This window comes from Neoarius graeffei, chromosome 2 (genome assembly GCF_027579695.1).
Source record: "Neoarius graeffei isolate fNeoGra1 chromosome 2, fNeoGra1.pri, whole genome shotgun sequence".
Lineage (NCBI taxonomy): Eukaryota > Metazoa > Chordata > Actinopteri > Siluriformes > Ariidae > Neoarius > Neoarius graeffei.
The window spans coordinates 58388858-58402829 of record NC_083570.1 but is presented as its reverse complement, the minus strand read 5'-3'; the positions used below and the strand labels follow the sequence as shown (position 1 = coordinate 58402829).

The following is a 13972-nucleotide window of genomic DNA, read 5'->3' as shown; positions in this document are numbered from 1 at the left end:
TCCTCCTCCTCCTCCTCTTCTGCTGTTTCAGGCTGGGTTACTTCACTTTTGCTCGCTTCTTCTTGGGTCCCATTTTCTAAACTTTAAACTGAAAATTTTTACATTTTTCCCACAAAATATCCAATGTTCTTCAGCTGAAAGGCAGATGCAGAATGCTGCAGACACGCTGGTTTTATACCCACTCCTGGTTTGCATCACACACAAGTTATGAGTGATTGTAACGTGCTAATCACATGCGTCACAAGTGCGGCCTGAACTCGGACCGCAGGAAACTGGTAAAATGCAAGTCTCACACACTCCACACTCACTGAACACGCACTGATCACGTGCGTCAGACATACGCTTGCCACGGGCTAACGGTGCAGTTTTTCCCACGCCTCGAGGAAGTCAGGTGTGCAACCTGGACTTGACAAGTGCTTTGCCCGTACTCCTCCCCCAAACTTTCCCCCAGGTTCACCGCGACCCTGCGGCACAGCTGCAAGCTACCAAACCCTGCGAAATATTCCTTTTGTTAATAACCAACAATAATTATTTCCCACGTGTGTAAAAGTGTAAGATATGATAGCCTGTTAACTTAAAGCTTCTTTTTATAAAAAATTTAAGAAGTTAATAACATATAGGCCTTTTCTTAATAAACTTTTCTGAACATTTCTACTACCTCCATTTTTTTCTCTTTTCTTTAGCTTTTGGCAGTCTGTATAAAGAGAGCTGTGTTGTTGTTGTTTTGTAATCTATTTGTGCAGTCAATCACACAGAAGCTCTTTCCCATTTTAGATCTGTTTTTTTTTTTTGTGTGTGTGTGTGTGTGTGTGTGTGTGTGTGTGTGTGTGTGTGTTTTCACAGCAATAGAGCTGTGTTACTTCCGCCTTGGGTGAAGTCACGTGTATTCCAGCTGTTCTACATTATTGCTGTCTAAACACCGCAATTTCAGATCAGAAAAACTAAGATTACTCAGCCTGATAATAATCACGATTCTTTTTATTTTTCATTGATTTGAAATTTATATCATGATTTATTGTTGTATGAGATATCATTAACTAACTGTAATAAGGATTTCATGTAATTAGCCAATTTGGCAACACGCAACTCCAGTTCAAACTGATGCTTACTGATCACTGAGCTTTTTATTCCTCTGGAGTAAAGAGGGAAATGTTTGTTGTCCTGACAGGACCTTAGGAAGGACAGAGAAAGTGTGGCAGGTAGTGTAGTACAGCTGTGAAAGGAATGGTGGGGGGCATCTGAGAAAATAAAATTAGAGAATGAATGAAGAAAATGTTTTTAAGCTCATATACACCATCTCTTGCTTTCACACTTTTTTTTTCCCCTGTTATATCAAATGCACAGCCAGGAGCAGTGATTTCACTCCAGCAGTGCATTTTAATATCTCGTCAGGCAGTGTGTTGCTTGAGCTTAATTAAAAGAACACAGTGGAAACCCAAATCTAATCCAAATCAAATGTTTTTGAAAACATGCTTTGCCAGTGAATCTTTTTTTTTTTTATTAATCCTGAGGATATAACATCCTAATAGCATACTGAGGAGATGCAGTTATACAGTGATGATGATGGTTTATTATACAGTAAAGTACTGTACTGTAAAGCTAACGGTGTTATTGGTTGTTGCAGTACCAAGCGCTGTACCTCAGAATATCTCTCTGGAAGTCCAGAACTCAAGAGTAAGTGCCACTGTGTGTGTGTCCCATACTTAATTTCTCAGTTCATTATTTTCTTCTTATTTGCAATTTGATTTTTTTTTTTTGTCTTGTAACAGTATAGTTGGCTTTAGCTTGTTCTAGCTCTGTCTAATGTATTAAGACGGTCTAGTGAACATCTCATCTTTGCAGTGTAGTCAATTGTAATCAATCTCTGTGTCAGTCTCTTTACACAGATCTGAGAGCTCATTGATTTCCTCCGACTAAGAAACTAAGCTAAGCTCGCTCGTTAATATGCATCAGCATCTTTAGCAACCTCAAGGCAGCTATAATATTTGCTTCAGACTCTCTGTGTCTAAACATAGATCCAGACAGCATGTATCTCCTGAAATGCACCCTGAAGTACATTATTCTGTTCTCATTAGAAAGCAAAGTGAAGATTAAATACTTTGCGTTGTCTGTTAGTATCCAGCCTTCCAGAACATTTGAACAAATGGTTCTCATTACTACATTTCGGTTTTAATGCTATGTCATTTGCATCATGCATCTTGATGTGAGACATGCCGAGTATAGGACTGTGTCTGAAGTGACAAGCTATAAGTATCAGTATTTTATTGTCTATAAACAAATAAATCAATTCAAGTAGAGCATGCCATGAGGGAACGTGAATAGGAATGTTTCTCGCCATCCTCAGACTGAGGCTATGATTTGATGAATGAATGAGTTGTATGTTTTTAGGTTTGTTTGTTGTTGTTGTTTTTTATGAATTTTATTATGACTTCACGCTTACTCTGTTATTTTCTCCTTTGTCTTGTACCACAGAGCATTATGGTACGGTGGCAGCCTCCCCCTCCCGGCACCCAGAACGGGGAGCTGACAGGTTATAAGATCCGTTACAGGAAAGCTGGGAGGAAAGGAGATGCAGCTGAGATTATAACTAATAAACCCTTTCAACTTATTGATGGTAGGTTTTAAAACTAATACCAGCCACAGTAGGGTCAAAACATAGATTTCCAGTTGTAGTTTTATTGCTTCTGAGGTCTTTTTTTTTTTATATATTTTTTGCTCCCACAGATCAGATCATTCTCATCAAACAGTGATGCACTGGTGCATAATCAGATATAAAACAGTTTCTATTTTTGATAGTATTTAAATTTTTTTTCCTGTGTGTAACACAACACACTGATTCTCTTCTTCATACCGTGGGTAGGTTGAGCCAAAAGGTTTAAGGGCCTCACCCAAGGCAGCAGTGGTAGCTTGGTAATGTCTCATCTCATCATCTGTAGCCGCTTTATCCTGTTCTACAGGGTCGCAGGCAAGCTGGAGCCTATCCCAGCTGACTACGGGCGAAAGGCGGGGTACACCCTGGACAAGTCGCCAGGTCATCACAGGGCTGACACATAGACACAGACAACCATTCACACTCACATTCACACCTACGCTCAATTTAGAGTCACCAGTTAACCTAACCTGCATGTCTTTGGACTGTGGGGGAAACCGGAGCACCCGGAGGAAACCCACGCAGACACGGGGAGAACATGCAAACTCCACACAGAAAGGCCCTCGCCGGCCACGGGGCTCGAACCCGGACCTTCTTGCTGTGAGGCGACAGTGCTAACCACTACAACACCGTGCCGCCCGCTTGGTAATGTTGGGGCCTTAAAGGAAAAGGCAACTTTTGTACAAAATCACCACAAATAGATAGATAAATATATAAAGTAATCGATCATGGAATTTATAGAGAAAGAACAGACCGCATAACAGTATCTTTTAACTTTAATAATATGGGCTTGCGCTGAGCTCAGCGAAGATGCGTTCCGCCATATTGATCTACTGCGTGACGTCATGCGGCCCACCACTGAAAAGAACTCTTCAGTGCTTCATGGTAATAAGGTAAAAAACCAGTACAATCGCTTCTTCAAAGTTTCACCAAATGGTTTTATTTATGCAACTTAAAGCTCATAATACTGTATAACTTTGGTTGAGTAAAAACACGGAGCAGAAACATGGCTGAATCCTGAATGACTCCTATTTGGATTTGTCCTACCAAGCCTACTGCGCATGCGCGAAGCGGCTCGGCTCGGTTTTCCCTTTCGGGCGCTCTCGTTTTCTGTTAGAATTTGGTAAAGAAAAAAATAAATAAATATTATTTACCAGCTTACCGGGTCCATGAACATAAATCTGACAGCTGACAAGGTCGGGATATAAACGAATCGAATACAAGCCACCCGCCGGGACTCCTAATCACAGTGATCTGCTTGTAAACACTGTTTTCATGGGCCCAGTGACGTCACAGATCAGAGGGAGGCGCATTAACGAAAGATTCTGATTGGTTTATAGTTGCCCACAATCTCAAAATGGCTGACTCCTCCAACTTCGACTCCTCTGTGTCAATTCATGATTTCAAAGTTAAAAATATTTTTTCATGTTCGATATATAATGGAAATAATTAACGGAATTGATTACGTATATGTTTTTCTCCTATTACACACCTGGTTTTGTACAAAAGTTGCCTTTTCCTTTAAAGGGCATATTCTGGACCAATTTCGTGTTTTTTTTATACGAAAGTATGTCCCTTTACACACTTATCCAGAAGGGTAATTTTGCACAAGGCCATCTGTCTACAGCAGAAAAAAAAAAAAATAACAAAACGCGTCTGGAAAAATCCCAAGGGAGTCTGGAGCCAGATTCGTGACGTCACCTGCGGAAGCGCCAGCAGGCTGCGAGAGCTTGCATGGATTCAATGCACAGTCTGTGTTGACCAAGTTTAGCAGCTAGCGATTTTGCATTGAAATATGGAATTGTCGCCTGAGCTTCTAAACCCATGGATTCATGTATCAATGCTCATCTATCTATTGTTACATAAATCATATTTTTTTCTAATTACTATTATGTATTTTATATATTTCTTCATTTAGAAGAGTACTGGCTACTGTAGGAGAAAGATTTCATAAGCTACACACATGGAATCGGCTAAGCAGGGTTGTATATACATTTAATGTGTTTGACAGGTCCCAAGATCTCAGGCCCTGACACGCATATCCCTTGATACATGTGAAGTAAAATGTAAAGAAAATGTGACCTTGGGCGCTGTGTGAGACGGCTGCCTCTCCAGTAGCTCTGTAGTTTTTAGCTCTTTAAACCTCTTTTTTCCACCTTTTTACTTTTCTGCTCTTCTTACGAAGACATAGTGTGTTTTTCTTCATATCCCATGGATATTTTTAACTTTAACATGCAACCAGGAGCCAGTTTTCTCGCTTATTCGAGAGAGGAGCTGCTGGCCCTGAAAACAATGGGACGAGCCGGGATACGACACCCAATCCTGGCCGAGCTGAGGAGGAAACCCAGGGGCTGCAAAGCCGGGCTAAGCTAAAGGCTAGGCTAGCGGACAACCGGCAGTGCTACAAACCATCCATTCCCTCCGTTATCATGGGGAATGTGAACTCGCTGCTGAATAAGGTCGACGAGCTATCCGCACTGAACAACCAGCGGATTTACCAGGAGAGCAGCTTATTTATTGTTGTTTTCTTTTGTGTGTCAATAAATAACATTATCTGTGTACCACACAAACACAGGAACACCTAATTTAGGGTATAGTCTCTCTTATTTCTTACCCTGGCAACAGTCAACTTGTGAATCACCGATTTTGTTGGTCCTCGGCTCTATCGGTCATCGGCTGCTTCTGGGTGCCTCACACGAAGCGCTCCCATTTCTCTCTCATTGTCCGGTCTTTTGGGAAACGATGAGTACTAATCCCATCAAGATTGGTGTTGCGACACCCTCCTACGATACATCTGTTAACCATTTTAATAATTACGTGATAACGTTGAAGAAATTTGCAGAAAACCACCAGGTCGTTTTCTCATTAACAAACCAACGCTGACGTAGGATTCAGAGGGAGGCGTCCCGCACATGACGTCACGAAAATCAATGTTTGCCGGAAAATCCAAATGCCGAGTTTTTTCAGAGGCGGACCAATTCGCCTCAAATGGCTTGAGTTCAACTGAATATTTCTGGTATTGCGCAAGGTAAAAAAAATTGCACAAAATGCAAAATGTGACAGATATTTGACCAAAGTTTAATATAAAATAGGAGAATTACATTGATCTTGCTCCTGAATTTACCCGTGATATGCACTTTAAGCCACAGCCTTAACCTGTTAACCATTATCCCATCCAATACACTATTTCTCTTTTCAAAAAAATTGATGAAATGTTGTTTAGTGGAATTTTACTGCAACTACAAATATCTCTATAAATTAGAAAAAGTAATATACAGTAAGGGGTGGCACGGTGGTGTAGTGGTTAGCACTGTCGCCTCACAGCAAGAAGGTCCTGGGTTCAAGCCGGCGAGGGCCTTTCTGTGTGGTTTGCACATTCTCCCCGTGTCCGTGTGGATTTCCTCCGGGTGCTCCGGTTTCCCCCACAGTCCAAAGACATGCAGGTTAGGTTAACTGGTGACTCTAAATTGAGCGTAGGTGTGAATGTGAGTGTGAATGGTTGTCTGTGTCTATGTGTCAGCCCTGTGATGACCTGGCGACTTGTCCAGGGTGTACCCCGCCTCTCACCCATAGTCAGCTGGGATAGGCTCCAGCTTGCCCATGACCCTGCACAGGATAAGTGGCTAGAGATAATGGATGGATGGAAAATAAAGTAAGTGATTAGCTTTCTGCTGATCTGGTTGTGTCTTGCTGTAGGTTTGGAAAGAGGAACAGAGTACTCATTCCGGCTGGCAGCCATCACAGTGAACGGCAGTGGCCCAGCAACTGAGTGGATTCCTGCCGAGACCTTTGAGAACGACTTGGATGGTAAAAAAAAAAACTGCTGACAAACATAATCTGAGTGTTACGTCTAGAAATATTTCTGTTCTATCATCTTAAACATTGACCGCATTAATCGGGCAAACGTTTTGCTGAAACCTGGCTCTTCTCCTTGACCAAGTGCCCTACACTGATTTCACCCCCCCATAGATACAGGTGTAATGTTATTGATTAATGTGTTAGTTTGCCTGACATATAAGACAGTATGAGTTTATGAAACACAGATCAAATGAAGGTAGACTGTAGCTCATCAATACGTGTTAAATAACTCTGAGCGTTTTTTCCCCTGTGCTCAGGAGTTTATAAAGCTGAACTCTCAGATCTAAGGTTGAGACTGATTCACAGCAGTCTCACCTGTAATTGGCTGCTCGATCAGGCTATGGATCAGAGATGTGATGTGTTTAAGGAAAAGGTTGTGTATTTTTATGGGTTAAATGTTGTGCTTTAGTCATTCTGTGTAAAGTTCTGTGATTTTATTTAAAATGCTCAGAGAATTTCTGACATAGAGGTTTAGTTTCAAACAAGGTTCACACAGCACACTACATTTCTACAATTTTTCATGGTAAATAAACTTCATAGGTCAATAGTGCTATAATGGTGATAATGGTCATCGAGCAGATTTTCACTTCAAATGTGTTATTTGTTGTGTATTATTAGCTCATCCAGCCGACAGGCGATGAACTAATGTGATCATGTGCTGTCCGTCATCCTTCCATTGTCTGTCGTCTGTCGGCCGTCATCCACATTTCACGAAAATCGCTTCTTCTCTCTCAATTCTTCACTGATTTTTATTCTTTTTGGCAGGAGGGTAGGTTTGCCTGGGGTGCATATAGCTTCTACCCAAATTTGCATAATTGCAATTAATAATGAAGATATGGAGTAATTAAGCCCTAACGAACAGTTTCCACACACATCGCTTCTTCCTCAAATTTTCACCAATTTTGATTGTTTCTGGCATGAAGATAGGGGTACCTAGGGTGCATATTACTTCTACCCAGATTTACTTAAAGGAGAACTGAAGTCATTTTTAAACTTGCTTTATTTCTTAATTAAAGTGTTTATTCAATTACGTTTTCGGTTTTAGTAACCTTATATCGTGACTCGTATTGGCAACTGATTGCAAGTAAATATTATACTTATCGGCCTATTCGGTTTTTAGCCGTGTTGAATTTAGTTCGTTTGGTCCACGGCAGGCGTCGCTTATCCGCGCAATCTTCACAAGACTTGTGCAAGACTTAAAAACATGACGTGTCAGCCAGGTGTCAGTGCCGCCATTTTGAAAACTGTTTTTCCAAACGAAATATTGCACAAAAATGAGTTTAAATGACGATTTCTGCCTACTTTTTTCAAACTTTCCTGATTGCTATCAAAACAAACAAAACTTCTGGCTTTATTATATCAGCATTCGAAAGAGGGCGCATGCATCTTTTGACAACGTTGGCAGATGTTGGTCACTTTGATTTCCACTGTCCGTTTTACTTCCGTCCTACGATGTCTCGCACAGGTCTCAACGAATCTCGTTTACGGCCATTGCTTTGACATATGGACTGATATATTACAGAGCATATTTCAAACATTCATAACTTGCTATAGCAGTGACAAAATAGCTATCAAAAATGCATTATTTAATAAAATGAGATAAATAGAATTTTGATAATAAAAAATTTGCCTTCAGTTCTCCTTTAATTGCAGTTATTCATGAAGTTATAGACTAATTAAGTCTTAATGAGCAGTTCAACAAAAATGGCTTCTTCTCAGTCAATTCCTTGCTGTTTCAGAGGCACAGGGCCTCCACTAACAACTATAAATTAACTAGACGGGGCCAGAGTGAGCTACGCCATCATTGACGGTCTTGTTGTTATATTTTATTATGTATTCATGAGTTTATAATGTTTGAAACTTTTAACACCACATTAGTGGCTGCTATGGCTCAGTGGTTATGGTTGTGATACTCATTGTATGGCCACAGTTCAGTCAGGCTACTACAGTTGAGCCTTAAGAAAAATCCCTTAACCCTTTAGTGCTGCATTCGACTTACCTTAGAAATGGGAAGTCAGACCTTGGAATTATATCATTACCTCTTCCAGGAGGTTATGTTTCAATGCGGTCTGTTTGTCTGACTCTAAGCAGAATTGTGTAAAACCAACCAACCCAGTTTCTGTGAAACTTGGTGGAAGGGTGTAGCATGGGCCATGGAAGAACCTATTCAATTTAGGAGTAGATCTGAGTCATGGGGCTGAGCCACAAATTTATTTTCACTTTTGGTAACATTGCAAGTTATGGCATTTGGCTTTGGTGGTAGTCTGCACTGAACAATGCCATACGTTTTAAAATCCAATAGATGGCAATAAACTACAAGAGTGACAAAACTGATTTAGAAATGCAGTGACTCCATAACACAAACATCCACATTTACAGGCACCAGTAATCCTGTTGGATACACATGTAGGTATATCATTTTCAAAGCTGGGGAAGCCATGGCCTAATGGTTAGAGAAGCAGCTTTGGGACCAAAAGCTCACCAGTTTGATTCCCTGAACTAGCAAGAATGGCTGAAGTGCCCTTGAGCAAGGTACCTAACCCCCAGGCTGCTCTGGGTATGTTGTACATCGCTTTGGATAAGAGCATCTGCTAAATGCCATTAATGTAATGTATTAGTTTTGAAAATATATCCAGACATATAAAGTGGCTCCGGTTGCAGATCTACACATCATAGAAGAGCCGACTATTGTCCCTGGCGGAGGTCTGCGCATTCCGACTGCCCTTCTAATTTTAGTCTTCATTGAGTTTGAGCAACAAAGTGGGGGAGAAAACATGGATGCCTCCGTATTCGTCTCTTGTTAAGCAACTCACTACCCAGCCAACTGTGATGAATGATGTATGTGTTCCTCCTCAAAACAGCAAACTGTATAGCTAATGCTATTGGTATTTACATTGGCACAGTCTTTCTAATGTTATGTTATATTTTTGCTTTCATTTTGTTTTTTGTGTTTGTATGAGCAGTATTTATAGTGCCATTAGAGCGTTATTTTGTAAGAGAAGTGTTTCCCCTCCTTACACAACTTGTAAATGTGATCCTGCCCTCTGGCAGTTTCAGCTCCTTCCTTCCTCCTTTATGTTTTAAGCCAAACTGATGTTAGCCATCATTCTTATGGGAGGACAAAAATCATTAAACATTCAACACTTGGCAGAGATGATAGAAATCAGGACACAGAGTCTCTTGTTGCCTTTAAAGGACGGATTCCTCTCCACTGTACTCTATAAGAACCTGCAGAAACATCTTTTTTTGCCTAAGAGATTTCTGTAGGCTGTTCAGAGAAATGTTTTTCAGAAATATTCCCTTAAACTGAGAGCAACTAATTTAAGTTAATCATCCCCGATAGTTTCCACTCCCAGTAAAATATTTGAATTCAGGCTGATATAGAAGAATGGAATGCCATGTCTGTATGACAGATGTAGGGAAAACCACTGAAGCACGAATGTAAATTAAAGTGATTCAACACCTTCTGGAGATGCAGCATATGCTTTGTTCATTCGGTCATTGAACTAGACTGTAGAATAGCAGTGCTGGAATCATAGCATGGTATCTATCAATCAATCAATCAATCAATCAATCCATCCATCCATCCATCCATCCATCCATCCATCCATCCATCCATCCATCCATCCATCCATCCATCCATCCATCCATCCATCCATCCATCCATCCATCCATCCATCCATCCATCCTACCTGGAAACTTCTCCACAACTTCTCCATTTGCTCAGTAAGTCAGTTATCTCTTGTCAGTAGGGTAGATGTAGATCACCAGAACCTCCTTTCGCTTACAGAATCTATACAGAAGCTCAAAGTGCCATCTGGTTTCTGCACCATGATGGTGAGAGCTGAGGAACAGCTAGATCTCATCGATTTGGGCTGGGTTTCCCAAAAGCCTCTTAACGCTAAGAGCATCTTAACTAGGAGAGAGAGTGTTCCTTGTGATGCTCGCTCTACTGTTTAACAATGATCTTTGTGCTACGATGCTTTTGAGAAACCCACCCCTGATTTTCCACGCCTTCTTCTCAGTGGCTCTCCAGAACCAGTTCTATTCATTATTGGGGCATCAGGGCTGTTTGTATTCAAATGCAGAGAGCAGGATTTTGGTTTACGTGGTAGTCCAGGTGTCTGATCTTATAGATTATAGGAATGATCTGACCCATGATTGTGTAAAGCCCTTGGAAAGTCTCCAGGAACTTACCTTTGACAAGCCATGTCCTGTCCTTTCAGGGCCTCCTGTATAGGTTCTTGAACAGATTCAACATTCTCAGATTCATCTCATGGTTATAACCAGAAATGTGACTAAATGGAGTATACCTTGGTCACAGAGAATCCTGCAGCCCAGCTGAACAGATGGACCAGCTCCTGAGCATTTTTTTTTTTTTTTACTGGATATGACCAATATGTATTCGTGACCCTGCACTGAAGTTTTCTTATTTTTTTCTGAGTGTTATTGCGGTTGTTGGGGCAAGTTGGACAACACAGGTGCGGTGGTACCCATGATTGTGGCCCACTAGGAAGTGAGTGCACACCATAATCTCCTAATGCATTATATTCCAGAGTCTCAAGTTCCTGGAGCGCCCAGTTCGCTGCACGTGCGTCCGCTGGTGAATAGCATCGTCGTGAGTTGGACACCTCCACAAAACCAGGACATCGTGGTAAGAGGCTACAGTATTGGCTATGGGATAGGCAGTCCTCACTCCCAGACCATTAAAGTGGACTACAAACAACGTTACTACAGCATTGAAAACCTGGGTGAGCTCCTTACTTTCAAATTGCATTACGGGTGATTTTCCTAATTACAGTACTCCAAGTGATGATCTGTTAAAACATGTTTGTAGATTTCTTTTAAGTACAACCTTTCAAGTGGTAGTTTGACTAATTTAAAGGAGGAATTTAAGAATGAAAGATTAGTGTGTGTTATAGGACAGTGATTTATTCCCTGGTGTCTGTATCTCTAGACCCAAGCTCACATTATGTGATTACGCTGAAGGCCTTCAACAACATGGGAGAGGGAATACCTGTGTACGAGAGTGCCATCACCAGGCCTCAATCAGGTATGCACGCTCATCAATACAGGGTTTTTCCAAAAATGTGATATTATTTTACAAAGGTGGACAAAGTACCCAAGTTCATTACTTAAGTCAAAGTACAGATCCCACTGGTCAAATGTTACTCCAATACAAGTGAAAGTTGTCCAGTCAAATTTTTACTTAAGTTAAAGTACTGAAGTATTTGCTTTTAAAAATACTTAAGTATTAAAAGTACATTTTCTGTCAACACATTGTTGTATTATTGACACAACGCTTATAATACCTCATGCTTCTGAAGCAACCGACTGGATCTACTGACTAGCTTGTAGAACCTGCCGAATAAACGCCTGGTAAAATGTTACAAAATGAATCACAGCTGAACTGAAAAAGAGTCTTTTTTTAATTTTTTTTATTTATTGTAACACTCCTCCCCACCTCCACAAAGCAGCATGGTTTTGCAGTGTTCTGACCCAGCTCTGGCAGTGTGTGCACACATGTACAGTGGGGAAAACAAGTATTTGATCCCTTGCTGATTTTGTTGGTTTACCCACTAAGAAAGACTTGATCAGTCTGTAATTTTAATGGTAGGTGTATTCTAACATGTGGAGACAGAATATCAAAAAGAAAATCCAGAAAATAACTTTTAAATATCTATATTAATTTATTTGTATTTTATTGAGAAAAAGAAGTATTTGATCCCCTAGTAACCATCAAGAGTTCTTGTTAATACAGACAAGTTAGACTCTCCAAATTACCTTGTCACCTAAATTGAAGACACCGGATATCACTAATGACTTCTATAAAAGCCACCTGGCCACAGAATCAATCAGTTTGTCAGACTCCAAACTCTCCAACATGGGAAAGACTAAAGAGCTTTCTGTGGATTTAAGGGAGAAGATTGTAGACCTGCACAAGACCGGTATGGGCTACAAAACCATTAGCAAGAAGCTAGGCGTTAAGGTGACAACTGTTGGTGCAATTGTGCACAAGTACAAGACTCACAACATGATCATCAATCGACCTAGGTCTGGGGCTCCAAACAAGATCTCACCTCGTGGGGTTTCCAGGATCATGAGAACGGTGAGAAATAGACCTAATACAACACGGGCAGAGTTAGTGGATGATCTTAAAGCAGCTGGGATCACAGTCACCAAGCAAACAGTTGGTAACACTTTACACCGCAATGGTCTAACATCTTGCAGTGCTCGCAAAGTACCCCTGCTTAAGAAAGCACATGTGCAGGCCCGCCTGAACTTTGCCAGTGAACATCTGAATGACTTGGAGAGTGACTGGGAGAAGGTGTTATGGTCAGATGAGACCAAAATTGAGCTCTTTGGCATCAATTCAACCCGTCGTGTCTGGAGGGAGAGACATGCTGCTTATGACCCCAAGAACACCATCCCCACTGTCAAGCATGGAGGTGGTAACATTATGCTTTGGGGGTGTTTTTCTGCACACGGCAACTTCACCGTATCAATGGGAGGATGGACGGAGCCATGTACCGTAAAATCCTAAGTGAAAACCTCCTTCCCTCTGCCAGGAAGCTTAAAATGGGTCGTGGATGGGTCTTCCAGCAGGATAATGACCCAAAGCATACAGCCAAGGCAACCAAGGAATGGCTGAAGAAGAAACATATCAAGGTCATGGAGTGGCCCAGCCAGTCTCCGGACCTGAATCCTATAGAAAATCTATGGAGAGAGCTGAAGCTCAAAGTTGCCAAGCGACAGCCACGGAAGCTTGATGATTTAGAGGTCATTTGCAAAGAAGAGTGGACCAAAATTCCTCCTAATATGTGCAGAAACCTGGTCATCAACTACAAAAAACGTCTGACCTCTGTGCTTGCTAATAAGGGGTTTGCCACAAAGTACTAAGTCCTTTTGGCAAGAGGGTTCAAATACTTATTTTCCTCAATAAAATGCAAATAAATTAATACAAATTCTTAAAGTCGATTTTCTTGATTTTCTTTGTAATAGTCTGTCTCAGCATGTTAGACTACACCTACCATTAATATTACAGACTGATCAAGTCTTTCTTAGTGGGTAAACCAACAAAATCAGCAAGGGATCAAATACTTGTTTTCCCCACTGTATGTGTAGGTTAATCAGGAAGACAGTGGAATAGCTGTAAATGCAGCTTGCTCAGAAAATAAAAATGACAATCCAACCCGATTAAAACCCAGGTCCACACCTCAAGCTTAATAACTGCCCAACAGCAACACTGCTTTAAGCAAGACAAAAAAATGCAAGACCATCATCTGATATCAAAACAAAGAATTCCCACAATTTGTTGCGACTGACTAGTACAATACTGTCCATCTCACAGGTCTGATGTATGTGTGTGTGTGTGCGCGAACGTAAGTGTATGTATTCATTCACATATGAATCTGCCTGTGGAATCATGGTGGTTTAGCATTAAGCTAGCTCATCTCATCTCAT

General features: G+C 41.0%; 1 protein-coding gene across 6 annotated transcripts in view; it reads left to right on the top strand.

Annotated features, from left to right (window-relative positions):
• neo1b (neogenin 1b) overlaps positions 1 to 13972 on the top strand; it is a 329393-nt gene that overhangs the window by 293026 nt on the left and 22395 nt on the right. For all 6 annotated transcript variants that reach the window (XM_060914523.1, XM_060914522.1, XM_060914525.1 and 3 more), the window contains exons 12-16: positions 1625 to 1674; positions 2473 to 2614; positions 6347 to 6457; positions 11065 to 11259; positions 11466 to 11561. In XM_060914523.1, the coding sequence (XP_060770506.1) occupies positions 1625 to 1674; positions 2473 to 2614; positions 6347 to 6457; positions 11065 to 11259; positions 11466 to 11561 (594 nt within the window). The remainder of the gene's footprint in view (positions 1 to 1624; positions 1675 to 2472; positions 2615 to 6346; positions 6458 to 11064; positions 11260 to 11465; positions 11562 to 13972) is intronic.